Source organism: Haemorhous mexicanus, chromosome 22 (assembly GCF_027477595.1).
Source record: "Haemorhous mexicanus isolate bHaeMex1 chromosome 22, bHaeMex1.pri, whole genome shotgun sequence".
NCBI lineage: Eukaryota > Metazoa > Chordata > Aves > Passeriformes > Fringillidae > Haemorhous > Haemorhous mexicanus.
Window position 1 is genome coordinate 8842845 of NC_082362.1, and position 21945 is coordinate 8864789.

Genomic DNA, 21945 nt, shown 5'->3' on the forward strand with positions numbered 1-21945 from the left:
TGGCCTGGCCCTGGCCCAGCATCTGCTCCCTCTGCAGTAACAAAGCAACTCTGGGGAAAACTCTGCCTCCTTCTCAATTCCTGTTTGAATCAAGGAGATTTCAGCATTTGGTCTGGCTTCCACAAACAGAATCCCTGAGGGGTTTTAGTGCTTTTTGCTGAATAATTAAGGGAAAAAAGTGACAGGGAAAAGTCCCTCCACCCACAGCCAGGTGTTGCAGTGAGTGGAGCTGACCCTGACAGCCTCCACCATTTTACTTATCCACACACAAAACACCTGAAATTCAGATTTCAACATTCATTTTATTAACAAAGTGCAAACAGTTTTAAACTAGGAGTTGTAGAGCACATTCACACGGACACAGGGCACAGGCAGCCACACGAGGACAACACCAGGCAGGTACTGACAGGGCTCATGCTTTGTCACTGACCAGGCATCAGCTCTCAGAGGAGCTTCACAAGGACTTCAGCGGCTCAAAATGCAACAAAGAGTTTGGCAATGGGTGTGGTTGGTCCACGTCACCAACTGGGGAAAACAACTGGAGTGGTGGCTGTTCTCCCCCAGCTCTGGAGCCACCCCAGCATTCCAAAGGACAGCCACACGCTGCTCATTCCAGTGGCACAGCAGGACACTCACCCCGGGCTGGGGCTCAGCACCTTCCCCAGACTCCTCAGAGCAGCTGAGGCTGGTGGAGCAGCAGTGCCAGCCCTCAGGGCCAGCCCTGCAAAGGTCCTCGTGCCCCGGGGCAGGGTAAGACAATGGCAGAAGAACCAGAGTGGAGAGGGCACAGCCCAGGGCTCAGCTCCAGGGACTCACACACCTCTCCCAGGGATGCAGCCATGGATCTTCAGGCCCCGAGCCCACGCTCTACCTGCTCCAAACAAAGGCAGTGTGCACTGAGAACTCCTGCTGGAGCAGTTTGAAGGCTTCAAACACAATCTAAGAGTTAAAATTTTATGCCAGCTGCTTCAACCCAGTCAATTTAGAGCTCAGCCCTCCCTCCCTCCTTCCCAGACTGCCTGAGAGCCAGAGGGAGCTCAGGATCCTGGCACAGGCTGAGCAGTGGCTCCGTGGCTGCAGCTCCTGGAGCAGCACAGGGAAGGGGCAGCCCCAAGGAGAACCTTCCCAGTTACCTGGTGCTGTCATCTGCAGGGACAAAGTTGAGATCCTCAGAACTGGCCTGATCCCCGTCTGGTAACGCCGAGGAGTGCCCTGAGGGTGAACACAGCACCAGCAAAGCCCAGTCACCCTCCCAGTGAGCACTGCAGAGCCAGGGAATGCTCCCTCCCCTCCCCTCACTCAGGGCACAACTTCACCCCCCGGCCTCACAGCTTTGATCCATTGGATGGAAGTGAAAGCTCAACCAGAGGACTCTCTGAAGCTCCAGTGAACTGCTGGAAGCACATTCCTGCCAATCAAGATGCAAATCCATGTCTAAGGCAGTGGTTACCTCCCTGGAATTAGCCTACTTACAGTGCCAATCCTGGCACACAGGGAGCTCCAGCTGGGAACTGGAGCTCTGGGTTTTCCAGCCTTTCCCAGGAGATGCACCTCAAGTGACTTCTCAAGGCTAGCAAGAGTTTCCCTCTCCTGTTTTGAGCTGTTTTAATTGGGATCCCAAGAGAAGAGTTCCAAATCTTCCTGGCACTTGGAGCTTTAACACCTCCCCAGCCCCCCCTCCCAGGGATCTGCATCTGAGGAGCTCTGGGAAGACTGGGAATGTTGGGGAAGAGAGGCTCCAGCAGCTCTACCTTCACTGGAGGGCTGGACAGAGAAGGCCTGGTTGAACACCTCTGAGGGAGAGGTGGCATCTTCCTGCTCCTCATTTTCCGTGTCACATTCAATGTCACTGTCACTGCTTATCCCTGGCAGGACGTAAAAGACATGCTTCTGACACAGCCCATCTGCAAGAGAGACCAGAGACAGCCAGGGCACAGAGATGGCAGCAGGATCTGCACAGCTGAAATGGCTGACTGTGTCCCACGGAAGAGTTCCTGCCAGCTCCTGGGATTTGGTGTCAGAGCAGAGGGAAGGAGCACGTCCCAAGCACCCAGGGGTCTGATGGAGCACTGGGGACCAGCCCTCAGCACAGCTGGGTTTGTCCTGTGTGTCACCAGCTGAGCTGCTCAGCCTACTCTGCAACTGGGACAGAAAATAAAAGTTGCTCTTCTGGGAGCTAAAAGGCAGCACAACCTGAGGGGCAGGTGGGCCTACAGAGCCTTCCAGCAGCAACAGTGACTTTGAGTCTCACATAACAAATCTCCCCTCCAAAGCAGAAGCAGAGCTCTGGTGACTCCAGGTGATGACCCCGGGTGTGCACTGGGCAGCCAGAACTGTCCCTGGACAGCACAGGGTCTGCTTGGCTCTGCTTCTTAAAGCCTGATACTCATTGCTAAGAAAAGGCAAAGTGAGGGGCCAATTCTACTGTAGTTTTTCCTCTGAAGGGAAAAAAAACCTGTAATATTTGCTTCCTGGGGTTTTTAACAATGAAGTATTTCAGTTTCTAAAGCGTTTTCCTATTGGGCTCCCTGCTCTGAGAGCAGAACTGCAGGAGCACATCACGATCATGCTGCAGTGACTAAGAGCAGAAATTCAGTTTTGTCACTGAGAGACCTTCTGTAAATGCCAACTCCCACACAATATTGCACACTGCAGCTCGAGATGGATGCTGGCACCTTAATATAGGCTTTGTGCTACAATCCAGTCATTGAAATTCAAATTAGTGCAGGGGTGGAAGGCAGGAGAGTTTTAGCAAGATAAGAAAAACTCTATGTGGACTTTCAGAAGGGAAAAAAAAAAAGCAGTGTTATTTTTTTCCAGCATGGAGAGGATGCAGGAAGGGAGGGGGAAAACTTTCCTTCAAGTCTCTAAGGAAACTGGATTATGCACCACAACACCCAGCAGGACTCAAGTGCTGGAGAGGCTCTTGTGTGGCTGTGGAGAAAGTTTCCACGGGGGGCTGTCCCTGAAGGCAGCAGAACTACCAGCCAAGGTCACTGGTACTACTTGAACTGGACATGAACAACTTCAAGGCCACTGCACAGCAAAGCAAAGACCTGGAGCTGCCTCAAGGTACAGAAAGCAGCTGCTTGTCCAGAGAGCCACAGCCCCGACAGGAGCCACACAGAGATCTTCTGAGCTCACTGAGATTTATTCTCCAGCTGACAGCAGAGCTCAGCAGCCATGGAAGCAGCTCTTGGGGGGTTTTTCTCTGCTCCCTGCCCGGCCCAGAGGCGCAGCAGCAGCGCCCGGAGCGCGGCCACGCTGCAGCTGCTCCCCCAAACCCCAATTTACCTTCCTCTGCTCCTGCAGAGGCTCCCTCAGAGCCCTGCAGCTCCCCAGGCTCAGAGCTGCTCTCCAGGCCACCAGGATGGGCTCCTTCTGCCCGACATCCCTTGGAGTTTGAGCTTGGGAAAGAATTGAGGAGAAATACAAAACCTCACGTTAGAAATTCAGCCTGAGCTCAGTGTGGAAATAAAGCCTTTTGGTGCTACATTGAGTTTTACTCCTTGTTTAAGTCTTCTGCACACTCACTTAAACTTCCAGCTGTTTTTAACATTTTAGTATTTCTAAATCTATCAAAAAACCTTGAAAAAATGGAATGTTTTTCCAAAAAAGGTGACTCTACTTATTTAGAAAAAATAACCTGAAAACTCCATTGCCCTTTGCTTAGGTGGCCATCAGAGAATTATCATGAAATGGCTGAAAAATTGAGTTAGAGTGAAAAACTTCATCTTAAATGAGGAAATCAAAAGTGATTAAATGTCAGTTAGACGGTATTTTGCATGGAACAGTGGGAAAGCAGACCTGGGCTGCCTTTCAATTCCAAGTGTCAGACTCCAGCCAGAGCTGATCAAAAAAAGAGAAAAATGAAGAGGAAAAAAAAAAGAAAAAGAAAAAAGGCAACTTGTAACCTAGTTCTAAACCCAAAAATTGCTGTCCAGAGGGAACAGCAGCAACCAAGTAAACTTCAAAGTAATTTCTCTTTCATGCTACGAGCACCTGGTTTTAGGAGATTGTGGGGTTTTTGCAGATCAAGGGAAGGTGGGGGGAGGAGATAAGAGGGAAAACGAAGAAACCCTTACCCCAGAGCAGCGACTTTTCTGTTCTTCTCCACAGCAGCCAAGCCATTCAAGGCAGCAGCTCCCAGCTCAGAGTCTGATCCCTCACAGGGCGGCTCCTCCTGCTTGGGCAGCGCCTCGGGGCCGGCCAGGGCCCGAGCGTGGGGCCGAGCACCCAGCTTGGAGCTCCCCAGGCCTCCTGAGCAGGGAGAGCACAAATGAGATCCTTGGGATCCTCCCCTCCTCCTCCTCGGAACGCTGGAGAGGAGCAGAACACCCATTTCTGTGTCAGGGGTTCCCTGTGCTTGCACTGAAGGAAGGGCGTCGTGCAACTCAGGAGCAGCTCTGCCATAAAATTCTTACTGGAGCACCCTCAGCAGGGTGGCTGTCCCCACTCAGTGTCCCAGTACCCTCAGCAGGGTGGCTGTCCCCCCTCTGTCCCAGTACCCTCAGCAGGGTGGCTGTCCCCCCTGTGTCCCAGTACCCTCAGCAGGGTGGCTGTCCCCCCTCAGTGTCCCAGTACCCTCAGCAGGGTGGCTGTCCCCCCTCAGTGTCCCAGTACCCTCAGCAGGGTGGCTGTCCCCCCTGTGTCCCAGTACCCTCAGCAGGGTGGCTGTCCCCCCTCAGTGACAGGTACCCTCAGCAGGGTGGCTGTCCCCCTTCAGGCGCAGGTTCCCGTCCCCACTGTCCATGGCTCTCCTCAGGGACAGGCTCCCAGCAGCTCCCGAGCGAAGGGGCTTGGCTGAGGAACTTTTCTTACTGGCAGCTGCAAAGAAGTGTAAAAATGTGACAGTGTTCAGTCAAAGCACTGCTGTACCCTGGCCTGATGCCTGCTGTGAGTGAAGCTCCACATCATTCCCATCGTTTATGAACTCCCAGCCCTGCACAAAATCCTTCCACAGCCTCCTGTCAGAGGCCTGGGCTGCACAACTCACCTTCACTTCCCTCCACTGGGACATCCTTCAAGCTCCACCCACCATGAGAATATAAATGATAGACAAACCCAAACCCTGGCTTCCTTGCATTTTAGATTTCAGCCAGGCTGGACTGTTGTGATTTGCTCTCTCGAGTTCCCAGATGGGCCTGGTGCAAGGGAGTGACCAGCTCAGACCAGTCTGACTCTGGGTTAAACCTCAGGACTTTGTCACTGCATCAGGTCTGGCAGTGCCTGTGGGGTCAGCTCTGGTGTTTGGAAGGGCAGGGCAGGTTTACATTTCTGATCTTCCAGCTGAACCCGAGTATGAGGAACTGCCTGGGGACGTGAAGCACCTGGAAGGGTGATTAAATCCCCCTTGTCCATGCACTTACAATTCCTTATGTAACAACTGGTGACTGAAGACTTGGTCAGCAGCTCCATCCCGATTTCCTGCAGCTTGCTGCAGCTGTCAGTGCCACAGGCAGCCAGGGCCCCCTGCTCGATGGAGAAGAAGCTGGGCTGTCCCTCCCCTGAGCCAGCATTGCTGCTCCTCACTTCAGACAGCTGGTTCTTCACATCAGACATCTTGCTCCGAACTTCTGCCATCTGGGTTTTGAGTCTTTTCAGCATCTTCAGGTCTGGGGGCACCCTCCACATGGCCTGGTGCCTGCGCTGCTCTCGATCCTTCAGGGAGTAGGATGAGGCTTTGCCAAAGGAACAGGCAGAGAGCACAGCAGGTAAGGAAAACCAGTCTCAGATAAACATGGACACCTAAGAATTGCACCTTTTGTCCTGCTGTGAGAGTGAGGGACACACATTCTGTCCTGGCACTGCACCACACTGAGGCTGCAGGCACTGCCAAGCTGCTGGCACAGCAGGGTTTTGTTCCCAGTCAGGGAGGAAGGTCCCCAGTCCTGCTCACTGGGAGATTCCCAGAGAGCTGCAGGAATTCTGGTGACACCTGAGCCACCACCTTGCCAGCCACGCTGCCAGTTCATATCAAATTTGTTTTTATAAAACTTGTTGAATTTGTGTAGAAGATTCTCAGACCACCAATATCTCATAACACAGAGAACTCAAAGAAATTGCAGCTAGGGAAGGAATTCCCTAAAGCACCTCACAGAAGAGCAGGCTGAGCAGCCAACACCTGAATAAGGCTCTGTGCTGCTCAGCTGGAATTAGATCAACCTGGATCTGTCTGAAGTGTTATAAAATCTGTGTTTCTCTGCAAATTCAGCTGTTCCAATCTGTAAAGTCAAGTGGCTCTTAGAAACCTTCACCTCAGGAGGTGAGGTCTGGCAAACTCCAAATGGAACAGCAGCTTTGTCTTGACTGACCAAGTTCAATCTGACTGGGAACAGCCAAACCCCAAGGGAAGCTGCACACAACAGGTGATTTTGGCTGTGGTCAGTGGCTGAAGATTCACACAGCTCAGCACAACAGGAGAGCTTCACCCTGCCTGAGTGGCACAGCATAAAGTGCACTGCCCTCTCCTGAGCTCCTTTTGTCCAGGGAAAAAGGCTCCTTTTTCCAAAAGCAAAACAGAACTGGGACTCTCAGTTCATGTGCTGTTCCCTTTTTTTTTTTTTACTTCTTCTAGAAGGGACTTCCATTTTTGGAAATATGGATTACATTCACTGAAAACTGATGGCTGTTTATGTAACCCCATTTAAAAAGCTAATGACAAAGGAACAAAGAGTTTGAGCCAGCTTTTAAATTCAGTTCCACCAATGGCATTGTGGCAGCAAACCCAAGCATCACTTGCAGCAAAGGAACATTTATTTCTCTTTCTGTTCTAAAAAGTCACCAAATGGTTCTGGGCCAGCAGTTCAAATAAGTGTCAATCATGACAAAATTCAATCAAACCTCAATACTAAACTTATTTCCTCACTACAAGAGGAACAAGCAACCTCCAGGAAGAGCCAGAGGTGCCAGGGCTGCCAGCTCTGCTGCTGCACATGGAGTTAATTGGTATTTTCGGGTCAAGGCTCCCAACTGAACCACAAAAACTCCTCAATTATTTAAATACCATCACTATTTTTGGCTCCTGACATTTTGATCCATTTTTCTTTTTTTTTTTTTTTTTTTTTTTTTCCTTTTTCAGCCCTTACAACTACTCACATTTTTCTAGCTCTAATGGCCTCTAAATTCCAGGATTTATCTTTTTGGCTTGCACCATGCTCCAAGTACTCCCAGCCACTCCAGCTGTGTGCAGGGAGAGGTGGAGCTGCTGCCTCAGCACAGAATTGTGTGCTGGGCTGGCCTCCAGTGCCACCCCCTTGCAGAGAAGGGGCTTTTCAGTCATCCCCTGCATCTCCAGGCAGAATGAAACCATCAGACCCGTGGTGTAGTTACCTCTGCTCTGCAGAAGAGAGGCAGGAGGACGTGGCTGAAGGCCCCAGAGGTTTTCCATGCCATTTCTGTCCTTTAGGTCCAACAAGTGGATTAGAATGAGGGGATCAATGTCCAGCAGGCTGCTGCTGGCTGTGGAGCCCAGGGCGCTGGCTCCCCGCCGAGAGGGTCTGCCACTGGCACTGCTGAAGTTGTGGCTGGTACCTGAGCAGGAGAGACACAAAGGTGGGAGCTGTGGGACACAGGGGGGGCTTTATTACCTGGGAAAAACAAAGAGAGTCACACAAGTAGGTTAGGAATTCATTTATCCCATGAAATTAAGGAGACATGGGTATTTCGTGGATTTCTGGATGCTGAAAGCAATCAGATGTGCTGCTAATTAAAGAGTAAGACAAAACCAGCTGGAAATGGGGAAATGTTTCACTTCATACCTCTTTATAAAAATCTCTTAATGAACAGATTTGTTAACAAATCAATACAAAGATTAGAGTTACTCCAAAGGAGTAAGGAGACAAACACGACCCTCCCTGACCTCCAGAACTTCAAAACAGGGAATTCTGTCCTTCAAGCACAAAGAGACTTTCACAGCAGCACAAACACAGCTCTGGTATCTTTGTCCTAAATAAATATACTCAGATTCCACAATATCTCCCTATATTCCATACAGATATACATTTCTTTCAGAATCTTGTGGCTGATTTGGGCTGTGATCATCTCCAGGCTGCAAAAAATCCCAGAACAACTTATTTAAAATGTATTTCTGCTTGACTTGTGAGGATTCTTTACTTCCTTTCCTCCAAATTATCTGGGCTTGCAGTGCCTATACCCCAAGTGAATGTGTCACCCACTCAGAGGTCACCCTGACATCAGTAAAAATTCCTTGTCAGTCTCCTATTGATTGGAACACAAGGAATTTCAAAGCTGCCCTCCAAACTTTGACATCATTTTTAAACCAGCACGTTCAGATTTCCTCCCCCCTTCTTTTTTATTGAACCAATGAAGTGTTTCTGCTACACTGCAATAATCAGTACAAACCACATGATGCAGCAGTTCCCAAAATAGAACTGCCTGCAGAACACACAGCTTGGCTTTGCTTCCAGGAGGAGCAGGGGAAGGAATCCAGCAGCGTTTCACTTTTATGGGAATTCTGGAGTCATTTTTCATACCTGATGCTCCAGGAGTGGCAGCAGCTGCTTCATCCTCCATGATCTCTACCTCTTCCACCTCCATAGTACTGCTGTATTCCACATCATTCTCTCCAGACCTTCAGGGGTGATCAGGGTGGGAAAAGGATAACACAACTGTTAGCTTTCCTCAGCTCTTGTTAAATGTTGTGGCACAAACCTCAAAGAACAACATAAACTGCTGTAAATTGTATTTCCTGCATTCCAAGCCAGCCAAGTTGAACAAGGAAGTGTAGTAATTAAATGACTGTCTCGTTACCCAAGAGGCCAAAAGTGCTGTATGCACCTAGACTGCAAAATGTGATGCTGCAAACTCCAGTGTTTGTAAGTGCAGCAGCAGATTGTCATGTTTTAATTAAGATTCCAGGATTTGACATCAGCTCTGCTCAGTCGTGAATTTCCTAATTTAAGTACCTGTCCTCATCATCACTCTCCTACTACTGCAACACTTCCCAGAACCAGACCTCTACTCTGTTACAGAGCTGAGACAGATTCCTTAATAGTGTTTTGGGAAAGAACCTTCACAGATTATCACTTGTCAAAGACAGAGTGCAGCACTAACGTAAATAAAGAGATCAGAAAGACACTAATTAGCTGACCAAAAATTCAATGTTTAGCACTAACTCTATGAGTTTGTGTTGTTCCCTGTATAGGAACCACCTCCTAAATCACACTGGAATCCCACACACCCCAGCAAATTACTCAGTTCCCACTGGAATTAGGATGATTATCCTGGGTACAGGATGATCTGAAAGACATTTTTTGTTACTTACATAGTTTCTTCATCAATATCATTTTCTTCAGTGTTACTGGTTGCTGTTGAACTTGCTGAAGAGCTGCTGCCATCAAGGTGGTTCACCTCATCTTCTCCAGCAAGATCTATATCCAGGTCACCATCTGAGAGCTCGTGCTGCAGGAAAAACAGGTTTTTGATCTAGAAACATTCAGCAGCACCTTGATGCATCCCCAAAAGCATGAACAGACACACTCTGTCCCCAGTGTCACTATCACACAGCAGTGAGAAGGCTCTCAAAGCACATTAAAGAACAAACACAAATCAGATTTTTCACTGCAACTTGGAGACTTTTTGTGGTAGGATCTTTTAGCTCAGTTCTGGAACATCTCTCTGGAGTCACCTCTCACTCACAGCTCTCAAGTGTGTCATCTCCTATTTCCACAGCAAGGATAATAAACCTCATTTACAATTCACAAGTTCCCCTGTTTCTATTGCTGCCTTATCCAAGAAAGCTGCACATAAACAGAGAACTCCTACATTTAAGTCTTCCTGCTGAGTCTTCTCTTCCTCCTCCTCCTTGTTCTCCCGTGCCAATCCTGGAGCAGTGAAATTCTCAAGCAGTGCTTCAATGCTTTGCCCAGATTTCTTTGCTCTTGTCTCTGAGCCCTCATCATTCTGGGGACTGAGGTGAGTGTCTGGAGGGGAAACCCCTCGGGATTTCTGAGTCCGGGACAGCTCAATCGCGAGCCTCTGGAAGAGCACAAAAATAACAATGGAGCAGCAGCAGCCAATCAAGCACCTTTGTTGACTTGCAGAGACACTCCAAGAGGTGATTGTACATTCACAAACATCCCACTTACTTCTTTCAGGTTATTTATTTGCTGGATGTAACTTGTCTGAGCTGCTTCCAGCTGAGCAATGTACCAGTGCTGATCCCGGCACTTCTGGAAGAAGGTTGGTGAGCGCACTTGGAACCTTCAAAGGAACATTTGAAAAGGGGTTTTTGAGGGAGTTTGTTTGGTTTGAGTTTTTTTTTTTTTTAAATGTCCCTCCCTCCATCCAAAAATCCCTGCACAAAAATATTAAAACCTAAAATCTAGTGGTGAAATAGACCTAACAGACAACAGGTCCTTGTGGACTTGGTGTCCTGAACACCCTGACTGGCCACAGTGACTTCTGTAGCAGGGACTCCCAGACTTTTATACCCAAAGTTGTCCAATGCTCATTAAAACTGTTTCTAAAGAGGGGGAGAAAGCACCTTTTTCCTTTAATTCTGGTAGCTACAGATCTCTAACCCTTATTAATGCCAGGAGCAGCCACTCCTCAAAGCAAGATACACTCAAAACACTCCCCAACTCCCTTTAGCACATTTCCTTCTTTCAACCCGCCGAGAGTGAAATCCATGTGGAACAAAACACGCCACCAATATTTTCAATTCAAACAGGTAAATGACTCCCTGTCTCAGCTGCAGGCTTGTGGTGCCCCCTGGGGAGGAGAGCAGGAGCCCACCTGAGGATCACGGTGTCGTTCTGCCGGTTCAGGTAGCCCTCGTTGGCCAGCAGGTCCAGGCGGAAGAAGCGGTTGTAGCCCCAGCACTCCCCAACTTCAAAATCAGAGGCAAATTCCCGGATGATGTTCTTGGTGGGGTCATTGGTGGACTGGTGAACCATTTCCACACGGTATTCATACCTGGCCAGGGGAAAGGAACAGGGATTTGGACCCAAAGATGTCAGAATTGCTGAGTGGTTTAAGAGCTGCACTTTCTTGTCCAGCTGAATGAGTGTGTCAGGCCTAAAATTTTACTGGACACTTAAATAAACAGTGAAAAATAAAAGAGAGCAGGAATGGGGAGCAGAGTGAACTCCAGGGCTGAACTACTACACAGATACTCTTATCAGCTGTTTCACCACCTTCTTTTTTATCTCAAGAGAGCCACTGAGTAACAACTTTAAAATATTATCTCTGTGCCTGAGTCAAAGCTCAGCGGACAACGGAAGTCTCACCATTCTTTTTCAAAGGGCTCTGCAGTCTCTGACAGAAAAACCCCAACATCTGTTCTTACTGCAGCTTTGCTTACTTGGATGTCTCTGGCAATCCAGCAGACAGCTCCAGGAACACTGACAGGTAGTAGCCTCGAACGACTCCATTTCCATCCTTGAAATAAAATCGAGACATTGATTAAAAATAGAAAGGAAAAAACAGAAAAAATTAAAAAACCAAAACAATTTGATACAGAAGACTTAGAGAAGTTTAGAAAACAGCTTCAATCAACCCTGGATTTGCAGCAGGAATCTACTTTGGATGTTACAGTTATGATTTTTAGTGACCTCCTACTGTAACACAAATCAACAAGAAGCACATTCACAGTCTAGTATTGGTATCTCAGAAATAAATCTCAAGACAAAGCTTTAATTACTCCATTAACACTTTAGGTATTTGATTAAGTGGAAGTCTGAATAGACAAACACTTAATGTATCAGAAAAATATTATTTTAGGTTAAACATTAATTCTGAAATATTTTACATACAGTCACATTTCAAAGCAACTTAATTTTTGAGAAAATAGCAATTTGTTCAGGAAAAAAATCCCATGCAACATGAAAAGTTAGGGCAGTTAACTGAGAAATATTAGAGTCATCAGAAGTCAAGGAAAAAATACAGCAAAACCTCCATCACACTCACCTGAATCAAGGATGAAGAATGGCTCAACTTGAATCCTCCAGCTTGAAGAAACATTTCAACTTACCATTGAAAAAATAAATTTTAATGCCTTCTGACAGCACAGCTCAGGTAGCTAATCCTGAATTTACAGTACTGTGGAAACTTGCCCACAGTTCCACCTCTGCACTGCAATAATTCAATTCTGGGCACCCATGGGCTTAACTTATGGAGCCAATTCTCAAGGATGCCACAAGAATCACTAAGACAGAGCTGCTGCTCCACCACCAAACTCCTCCTTCTCCACACAGCTGCAGGAGCAGCACTGACCAGAGCAGGGAATGTGGGAAGATCCCAGCTTGGGGGTCAACATTCCAACATGGACAAAGCTTCAGAAACTGGAATATTCAGCCCACTGAAGTGGCATAGCAAAATACACATTTTAATGTCCAGTTTTAATCTGGATGCAGAGTCAAGAACAAATGCTTGGTTCTCCTCCCACCTTCCCCAGGAAGTAGCACTCAAACAGGGTAAGTTACTCTATACCTCAGTTCTGTAAGGAACATCTGCAAAAGTCCCTGAGACATTAAAATTTCCAGCAAAGTTCCTCTGCAATATCAGTAGGACCCATCTTTAATTGCTTCTAAATTAACCAAACTCTACTGAGCATGCTCTCACTGGAGTTCTGGAGGCAGGGAGGGAACTCTCCAAAGGCTGGAGATCAATAATGTTCTTTTCCTACAGCTTTTCATATACAGCATGAGACAAACGTGATTCCTTACTGGAAAGCCTGGGAATGAGCTGAGATGGGATAACAGCTCCAGCTGAAGACAAAACTCACCGGGTAAACTTTTAATCTCCAGCACAGTCCTGACACCTGCAGGGGAGGGCTGTACACAGGATCCGCTCGCTGCCGCAGGGTGCTGGTGAGACAGGAGGAAAAACATTTGGTACTGGGACAAAGCAAAACCCTCATGGAGCCAGGAGCTGCACAGAGAATTGTCTTTATCATGGAAAATGACTGTTCACCTAGTAAACAAGATATTTTTAACGAAATTCCCATAGTTTAGTCTACATCTCACTGTTTGAGGTTGTTCTGTGTTTTAAATAACATTTCTCATGTACAGAAGGAACAGAAGGATGCTGCCAATATTGCCAGTAATTAAAGATATTCTTACCTGAAGTTTTCCAAGACAAATGTAGTTGAGTCATAGGCTGGAACCAATTCACTGTGTGGGGAAAGAATAAATATATTACACTTGAATAACATGGCATTAGAAATCCCAGCTTTTGCAATCTGCAGAAGAACCTTAGGTGTTTCAGGTCACCAGAGCCATCAGCACTACATTGGGTTATTGCAGCATAATTCCATTTATAAGTCTCCTTAGGAAGAGATACCTTGGTGCCACTGTTTATTTAAACATTCAGATTTAAACCAAGACCAAACCAATTTTTGCTGAGGAATTCGTGAGAATTCTCTGACTTTTCATTTTTTGGTGACATTTTTTCAGCACAGGCTCCCTCAGAACCCAGTACCAGCAGCATTCTTCTGATGAAGAATTGTGCTATAAAGTGATTTTAGCTGTATATTCAGAATTAAGGTGACCTACAGAGGCATCTCATGAGAGCCTGGCAATTAAATACTGAATGACCCAATAATAAGAGAAAAAAGGACAAATCAGTAAACTATGTGTAAAAGAGAAAAAAAAAATTGTGAGCTGGAATCCACTGTACTGACTCCTCAGCAGGGACTACAGACACAAAATAAGCCCTGCTGGGACAGAAAAGCCCACTTGCAGCACAGCTTACTACAAGGAGTAAGTTAAGAGGAAACTCCTCTTAGGTACTTCAAACATGCTTTTAAACACTGAATAAACAGGACAGAAGTGCAATGCTCACCTTGTGAAGTCTGGGGGGACAGGAGTGGTGACAAACGAGGCCATGGGCTTCCGATGGACCTGCTGGAACATCATCAGGATCTCTGAACTTTTGGATATCAGCTCACTCTTGCTGCAGGACCGTAACTAGGAGGGGAAAAAGAAGGGAAAAAAACGTAGCTCAGTAAAAATCAGAGGTTTTATCCACTTTTGGTTTTAAACAACTGAATTACATGTTTGTCACAGCTTCAGAAAGTTTACCCACAACACAATGACAAAATGGAACTTGGAGGTTTTGGGTTTTGGTTATTTTATTTTCTGGAATTCCACAATGGAAGTTACAACAGCCACTATGTATCTCCTTAGATTAAACTAACTTATATAGAACTGGGTAATTTTGTATGATATTGCCATTAATCCCTGCAGTATTTTTTCAAGCAACACAACACCTTTGAGTATCTCTAGAACACACAATTACTTTTAAGAAGAAATTGTGCAACCTAAGGCCACATCAATGAAAATATATGCTCCAGAAATATCCATCAATTAATATTTTTAAAATAAAAAAAGTAAGTAAGAAAGATCCCTCCTCAGCTGGCCTATCTACACAACATTTAATCTCCTTTCATAATTACCTGATGTTCTACTTCTTGAAGCAGGGTTTCCAGAAGTTCTGTTTCTTGAGTAAGTGATGTCTTCTGACCTGTTTAAAGAAAAGATGTTAAAAAACCCCATCAAACACCTACTCAATATTTCTTAAGAAAGTGTACTTTTCTTTTTTTTTTTGTTTCCACTTGGAAGCTGCCCCAGAACATACTAAGGTAAAGGATTTCTACATGTACCAAGGCTGATTGAGAAAGCATCTGAAAAGCAAGTCTACATTTTTAATTAGAGCTGTACTAAAGAACTCATTTGAGGTTAAGTCAGTAACTAAGCACTCTGTGTCCCAGAAATGGCAGGTTTGTTGGTCTGGGGTGCTTTTATGGACAGAAAGAAAAGCAGGTTTGACTCTTATCCAGACAAGCCCTTCTTATATTAAAGTTACATTAAAAGGAGTATCTATTACAAAGATGTATTTTCAAATTACAAAGATGCACTTCTTGACCAACATAACGGATGAAATAAAAGGACTTTAGTTGAAAGGTGCTAAATAACTTCCAGCTAGGTGGGAATGTTTCCCAAGTTATTATAAGTCGCAGTGAGGGAGGCTCAGGACCCTCAATATGAGAGTTTTGCAAGCTTCGTTTATTGATAAGAGCATCAGATATTTATGCACAACAACTAATAAGCTCATGCATATTCTGTAAGCTAAGTAATTTATTGGTTATTCTTACTTCTTCATTCTTTACAACTTACATCTCTTTTCTCATGTCTCACTCTCAGCTACAGCACCTTGTTATCATAATACAGCTATACTCAAGGCCACAGCATCCTCGCAGGTGCAGGTCCTCAGATTAGCTGAGTCCAGTACTTTTCCAATTCTCAGCTATCCAGAGCATGTCTATGTGGCCTTTGTCATGTAGTTAGCTCTCCACAATTATATAGGAGTTTTTAACAGAATATAATCTGGTTATGTCAAATTTAGGACTTACCACAGTAACTAAATCCTTAACCAAAAGTTTTGCCGCAGGTGGAACTTTCCTGCCGGCAGTCAACTTGCCCAACACCACAGGGTAGAAAGAGTCACCCTCCCAGGGAAACAAAGTTTCTCAGTGCATTTACATATTGTTAAGACATTTCTCCTCCTCCTGACAGAGGCCAATACCCACCCATGAGAGTGATGAGCTTGTTCTTGAGCTGGGTGTCCAGGCGGGCGATCATCATCTCCACGGCGTTGCGGATCTCGCGCACGCGCTCGTCCTTGGCGCTGCGCACGGCCTCCACGTTCCGCTCCTGCAGGGCACAAAAACCTTCACACAGCTGCACCTCCCCCTCAGTCACACCCTGGCTCCACTCTCAGACCCCAGAAATGCTTTTAGTGTCCCTAAATCCCCTAAGAGGGAAAACAGGAGTGCTGTTTTTGATGAGGGATTTCACCAGATCCCTCAGAGAGCCCCAAGGGTAACTGGGAAGCTGAGCCACGTTGTCTGATCACCCAGGGATTTGTCACATGGGAATTCTTTAGGATCAGACTTGTACATGCAGCTGCCAGTTTCTCTCCAGCAACTTAACCAGCACAGAAGAGTGTTTTATTTTTTGTGGTAAAAACAGAAAAGTGTTGTGGTAATGGATAAAACCAGCACCCTTCTTCTCCCTGCCAGGGTAAGGCCACAAACGCTCAGCATTTTATCACCACACTTGTGTTTATAAAGTCACATCTGAGCTGGAGAAGAGCAAAACTATCAGTGCATGTGGCAAATAAGTACCTGAAAAATGGGCAAAAGTCATACAGAAACTTGCTTCAAAAATTCCTGGTTTTATGTGCACTAAACTACACATCATAAATGTAACAGAACACAAAAGTAATTCTTCCTGGGATACCAGAAACTGCATCAAATTGCTGGAATCCCCACTGAAGCTGCCCAAGCTGAACGTGTCAATCATCAGATTTTTGACACGTTTACTCCACAGGGGAGAAAAAGAAGGTGCACAAACACATTTCCAACTGGTGAGCTGCTCATCCTGCAGGCTCAAATACATTTACAGTTTATTATCCTAGAAAAAGGAAAATAAGCTGCTAGAATAAAGTATTGTTGTATTCATTTAGCATGACAGAACACACTTTAGGTGTTGACAAAAATATGTATTTCAAAGAAGTGTCACAATTCCAGCTTTTAAACAGCACACACCAGAAGAAAAATTCTGTTACCTAACTCTAAACCAGAATTGAGAATATTTTGTTCTTTCTGATAGTATAAAAAAAGTCAAATAAAAAACCAAAAAAGTCTCTCTATTGTCACCCTGATTTTCTAAGCCTTCTGATGTTGACATTCTTGTAGAGAACTTTCTCACACACTTTCTGTAAATAACACATTATTTTGCACTCTTTTATGGAGGAGGAGAAACTTAATGGACTGTTAGTTTGCCCAGTGGCATTGGAGAGGTGGCATTGTCACCCTCCAATCCACTGTCACTTTTGGAAATCTATAAATGTTGGAGTCAAGAAATAAACTTCCCTTTTGTTCTCCACCTTAGAGCAGCGGTGTGTGCCTGTGTTCTTTCGTGTTCCATAGCAACACTCTATGGGACAATCTCACCACCTTCTAACAGGTACTACTTCCACTTCCCACTTGGCAGCTCTCCTTTGCCACTACAGAACTTTCTTACCACTTCCTGCACCAAACTGATCAATTCCATGAGTCTTCTCCTCAGCTTTGCCACTTCTTCATTTACTTTGGTGACATGCTGCTCGTAGATTTCTGCCAGTGGTTTAAAAGTATGTCCTCCATGCTGCTCAAAGAGAAGAAAAGGGAGGAGGAGGAGGAGGTGGTGGTGAATAATACAGAATCGCTTTTCTACTTTATTGCACTCCTATTAAATTCCTGAAAGAGAAGGGAAGAAAGCCTACGAGTGCATCACTCATTCTGGAAAGGTTCCAAAGCAGATTGTATGTAGGAAGTCAGTCTTTCACTTCCCTTTGTAAGAAGCCATGAATTTGGCTCTCATTCCATCAAAGCTTCCTGTCAGGAGTTATTTGGAGTCTCAAGAGTCCTCCAAAAATAAACTGCTTCATTCACTGTGCAATCCTTTACCAAATCAAATATTGATAGAAGGTTTATTTTTATCATTATTATTATTATTAAAACACCCTTCCCAAACAAAGGCAGCACACTGTTAACCACTTACATTCCAAACAGCAACAGCTGTTTCTCCTTGAATACCCAACTGGACAGATAAACTCTGATGAATTTAATAAGCTTTGAAGATTGGAGGCCAGGACAATTAAACAACAAGTGTTACCTCTGTTTTCTGAGCAAGGCTTCTTCCTTTGCTCACAAAACTCTCCCCACCACACAGAATTTGTCCAAAACATTATGAAGTTTATAACAAGGAAGGTAATCTTGACCTGGTTTTGGTAAAAACTCAATTTCCTTCTCTAATTATGAGCTGAAAGTATCGTGTTTCACAAGCAGTGTTACTAAATAATAAATACACCTAAAACTGCAGTATGTGCATGGCAATCCAACAGCCACAACAGCAGCTCCACAGCACTTCTAGTTCTTCAAAACCACTGTCAGACACAAAGTCCCTCATACCATGCCATCTCCCCTTACCATTCCTCCCCAAAGTGCACACTGGTGGCAGATACACTTCTTGCAAGTCCAGCAGAAAACACTGAGCTTCTCATGATGGTTTTCACACCTTAAACCAAAAAATACACATATCACCCACAGAAAATAGCTATGAATTCTCTATAAACTCAGCTAAACAGTCTCACTTGTTTTGCTACACAATCCTGCAAGTAAAGCATTAAACATCTTTTGCAGGAAGAACAGCTGTAGTCAATAAAAACCTTTTGTAAGATAAACGTTGCTTTCAGTATTGTCTCCAGAAGCCCTTCACAGATACAGAGAGTACATGACTAAAATTAGCTCCTATAATCCAAACCACAAAACACTGCATGCAAAGAACACTCAATTTACTTGTCCTTTTCATTCTCTTCATGCTTTGTGAGGCTGCAGAGCTGAAGTGTGTCCAGCTGCTGTGTGACCTCCTCTGCCCAGCGACAGTTGACAAGCTCTCGGAGCTGCAAGGGGGCTCTGCAGGAAGGATGGCACAGTTAGAGCAGGAATTTGGCTCCAGGAGCTAAAGAAGAAGCACTGAAGTGAGTTCAGTTCAATTCTGCATTACCAGAAGAGTCACAGGTAAAAAAGAGCAGAAACTGGACTAGTTATTCCAAGAGGAAAAAAAAAAATTAAGTCAATTTGATCATTTGGGAGAGGTGGGAACTGCAGCCTGCAATGACACACAGAATGGCTGCCCAGGCACACCACGTGAATTACAGGCATTAAAAATGAACACTTTCACCCTGAAAACTGAAGCTCCTGGGCTCTGACTTTTCAAAGAAGAATATAAAGAGGAATTCCCTCTAGTTGCTCCTGTTACACCAGCTATGCACAGCAGTGTTAGGTGGGAAGAACAAAGGTCCTGCTTAGCTAGGATGCATTTCAGAAGAAGTATTATACCAGGGCCAATTTTTATAGAAACAGCAGGCAGGTCTGAAAAAATTTTAAAGCCTATAAATTTAGTGCAAGCTGCACTGAAAAGGAGACTGATCACAACAGGACAATCCACCCAATTCCTGATATTAAAAATACCTTACCTACAATGAGGGCACTGAGCTCTTTGTTCAGTCAGCCAACGCTGTGATGGAAAAAGGAGAAACCTTTTTAAACAGACTGGAATGAAAGAACTGCAGGCAAATATGTTCTATCATTAATTAGGGGTTACTTATTTTTATTACAGCTCTCCTATACTTTTTCCCTGTTAAGCAAATTTTCAATTTAACTGTTCAAGCACTTAGTCACAGAAGAAGCTGCTATTTGTGTCTTAGTAACAAGCAACCACTTTGTCTTCAGATGTCAGAGATGCTTCAGTTAAAATTATACAGAGAATTTTGAGGTACCAAATATTGCATTAGGAACCACCCACCTGGCAGATTCCCAGAGTCTTACACTAAAGAACACGTTTCAATAAAGGAAAGAAAAAGACACCACAAGCATCTTTTTCAGAGTCTAATTAGTCTTCAAGGTAATTTATTTCTTCCTCTTGAGTTATTTATAGACAAATTAAATGGCTGAAGTTCAGTGATCAAATCCACAAGGAGCCTGTGAATGTTTCTCTTCCAGAAAGCTCCAGGGACAAACAGCTGAGCAAAGAACTTCACCTGCCCACTACAACTCACAAGTGTAAAAGCTCAGCAGTTGATGGGTTTATATTTGTCAGCTCTCTACTACATTTAAAGAGTCTCATGAATAATCTCTCACCACCCAGCAACAATATGTCACTAAAATCCTTAATATGCAGCACGAATCCTTCACCTACAGCTCTTGTCAGAGCTTCCAGAGCGAAGGATGAATGTCTGTTCCAATTTCTGGAAATACTACTGGAGGTCTGGAAACCTCAGCTGAACCTTTTGCTGCTACAGCAACACAAAACAGCATCTGGATTTGGAACTGGAGTGTGATACACTGGGAACCAGGGCCTCAGCAAAGGAATGAGGATTCAGGTGCTGCCTCAGACTCCCCTGAGAAAGATTTAGCCCCACCTGATCACACCACACCAGCCTGAGCAGCATTATAAAACATTATAAAACACCTCCAGGATACACGAGGTGATGCTGTGACCTTCCCAGATGCAAAGCCAGCATCTGATTCCTTTCCCAACTTTTATCTTCCACAGAGCATCACCAACTCTCAGGAGGTGCTGAAGAAGGGATCATTGTGTGTCTCTTCCTTAAAGCAATTATTCCAGATGGTGCCTATAATTAGCAGCACTGAAGGCAATGCACAGCCTGCCTACTTCTTCCTCAGGGGTGTTATAAAAGGTTTTGAAAGGGAAACTAAAGGAGGGGAAAAAAAAAACCAAAAAAGGAATCCTTGGAACTCCAGGAAAAGAATGTTTTCATAAGCTCAGCCAGTTTTCAGTTCAAACCTTTGAAAGAACAGACTAAACCAAGCAAACTCACCCGGATACAGCTGAAACAGCAGAGCTTGGAGCAGTGAGGGCACAGGCGGGCATCCCGCAGCTTCTCCATACAAATAAAACATCGGAACACCTCGGCAATGCTCTGCAAAGAGGGATTAGCACCATTGTTAAACATGCTCCAGACACACCAGGGCTGCGTTTGTTCCCCAGGCACAGTGCCAGGTTTCTGTCCTGTTCCAAACAGCACATCTCTGAGGGAGATACAACCTGCACACCACAACTCTCCCCCTCAGCTTCTCCCACACTGCACCAGCACCTGTTTATAACACCATTATCTTTCTTCAAGGAATACTTTCTGTTTGCCTTATCTCTTTCAGTGCAGGCCTTTCTGTAGCCTAGATATTCCTGCATGTGTTCACATAGGATGGAGCAGCTGCCAGAAGAAATGATGTTGTACCTGCCGACAGTGGACTGGAACTAAATTATTTCTAGATCATGGTAAGTGCATGTATGCATAATACATAAGAGGTGTTGAACTGAATTGAGTATTTTTTTAAATTTTATAAGACTTATATTCTTTTAAGGTCTACCATGAGCATTAGCTCCACTATTTCCACACTCTCCCCCACCCTATTTAATCAATTTTGGGTGATAAAAACATTCCCCAAATGAGAAAGCAATGTTTGCTTTCCATATTGATAATTTTTAACTGATAAGGAAGTTTTACATCCTGCGTCATACAGGAGTTATAATACTTCTGGTTATAACTCTGGAACTTCATAAGGTCCTTCAGGTGGGCTATTTTTTTCCCCACAGCACTGAGATTGTGAATCAGCACAAAAGAAAGACATCTTATATTTACGAATACCAATATATCTCCCACACATTACCGCCTTCTTTAACAGCTACAAGCCATTGAAACGCACCATATGCCTTTAAAGGAGATAATCGCAGGCGGTCTTTTACATCCCTTCCCAGCCTGGCTGTGACACAGCCCCCAGCAGGTGTTTGAGCTGCAGGCTCACAGCCATTTCTGCACCTCCACGGTGCCAGGGCGGGTTCGGTGTGCGCCAGGTCTCCATCCATCCCTCCATGGATCCATCCACCTCCGGAACCGGCACCCGCGGCGCTCCGCCCGCTCATTTCCGACCCCCTCCCCACCTGCCTGCCCACCCGAGCCAAGCCCCGCAGCGCCGCAGGCTGTTCCCAGCGCCCGGGCCGACACCGTTCGCTACCGCTGGGCCTTTTTTCCCCCCTCACACCGGGTACGCGGACGCTCCGAGGGGCTCCGCTAAACCGGGCGGGTGCGGAGGAGAAGCCGCAGCCGCTGCCCCCTCACCGCCCTGAGGGAGCGCGCGCCGCCCGCCCGCCCGCCGCTCACCTCCACGCTCTGCTCGTCCATGGCTGCGGCTCCGCCAGCGGCGGGAGCAGGGACGGCTGTCCCCGACCTCCCTGTCCGTGCCGACGGGTGAGGAGCAGAAACTCCGGGAGCGGCGTTCCGAAGAGCGAACCCGCCTCTCTGGGCTCGGCCCCGCGCACCCGCCGGGCCGTGACCGCGGCAGCGAGACCGCCC

At 45.8% G+C, this 21945-nt stretch overlaps 1 protein-coding gene across 4 annotated transcripts; it reads right to left on the reverse strand.

Moving 5' to 3' along the window:
• Window positions 1–282: 282 nt before the first annotated feature.
• On the reverse strand, window positions 283–21945 carry TRIM37 (tripartite motif containing 37). 4 transcript variants are annotated; one of them, XM_059865688.1, is made up of 26 exons: window positions 21754–21945; window positions 20413–20514; window positions 19048–19088; window positions 18368–18484; window positions 17999–18086; window positions 17052–17174; window positions 15554–15677; window positions 14420–14487; window positions 13807–13931; window positions 13086–13136; window positions 12749–12830; window positions 11327–11403; window positions 10759–10938; window positions 10110–10224; window positions 9787–9999; window positions 9287–9423; window positions 8496–8593; window positions 7333–7533; window positions 5370–5681; window positions 4699–4827; window positions 4086–4260; window positions 3295–3407; window positions 1752–1865; window positions 1330–1408; window positions 1134–1212; window positions 283–871 (listed from the first exon to the last, which is right to left on the reverse strand). In XM_059865688.1, exons 1-25 carry the CDS (start codon window positions 21772–21774, stop codon window positions 1170–1172), a joined length of 2928 nt encoding a protein of 975 aa, XP_059721671.1. In that variant the 5' UTR covers window positions 21775–21945; the 3' UTR covers window positions 283–871; window positions 1134–1169. The 4 variants fall into 4 exon arrangements, with proteins under 4 accessions (XP_059721671.1, XP_059721670.1, XP_059721673.1 ...); XM_059865687.1 differs by having other exon boundaries at window positions 1752–1904; XM_059865690.1 differs by lacking the exon at window positions 1330–1408.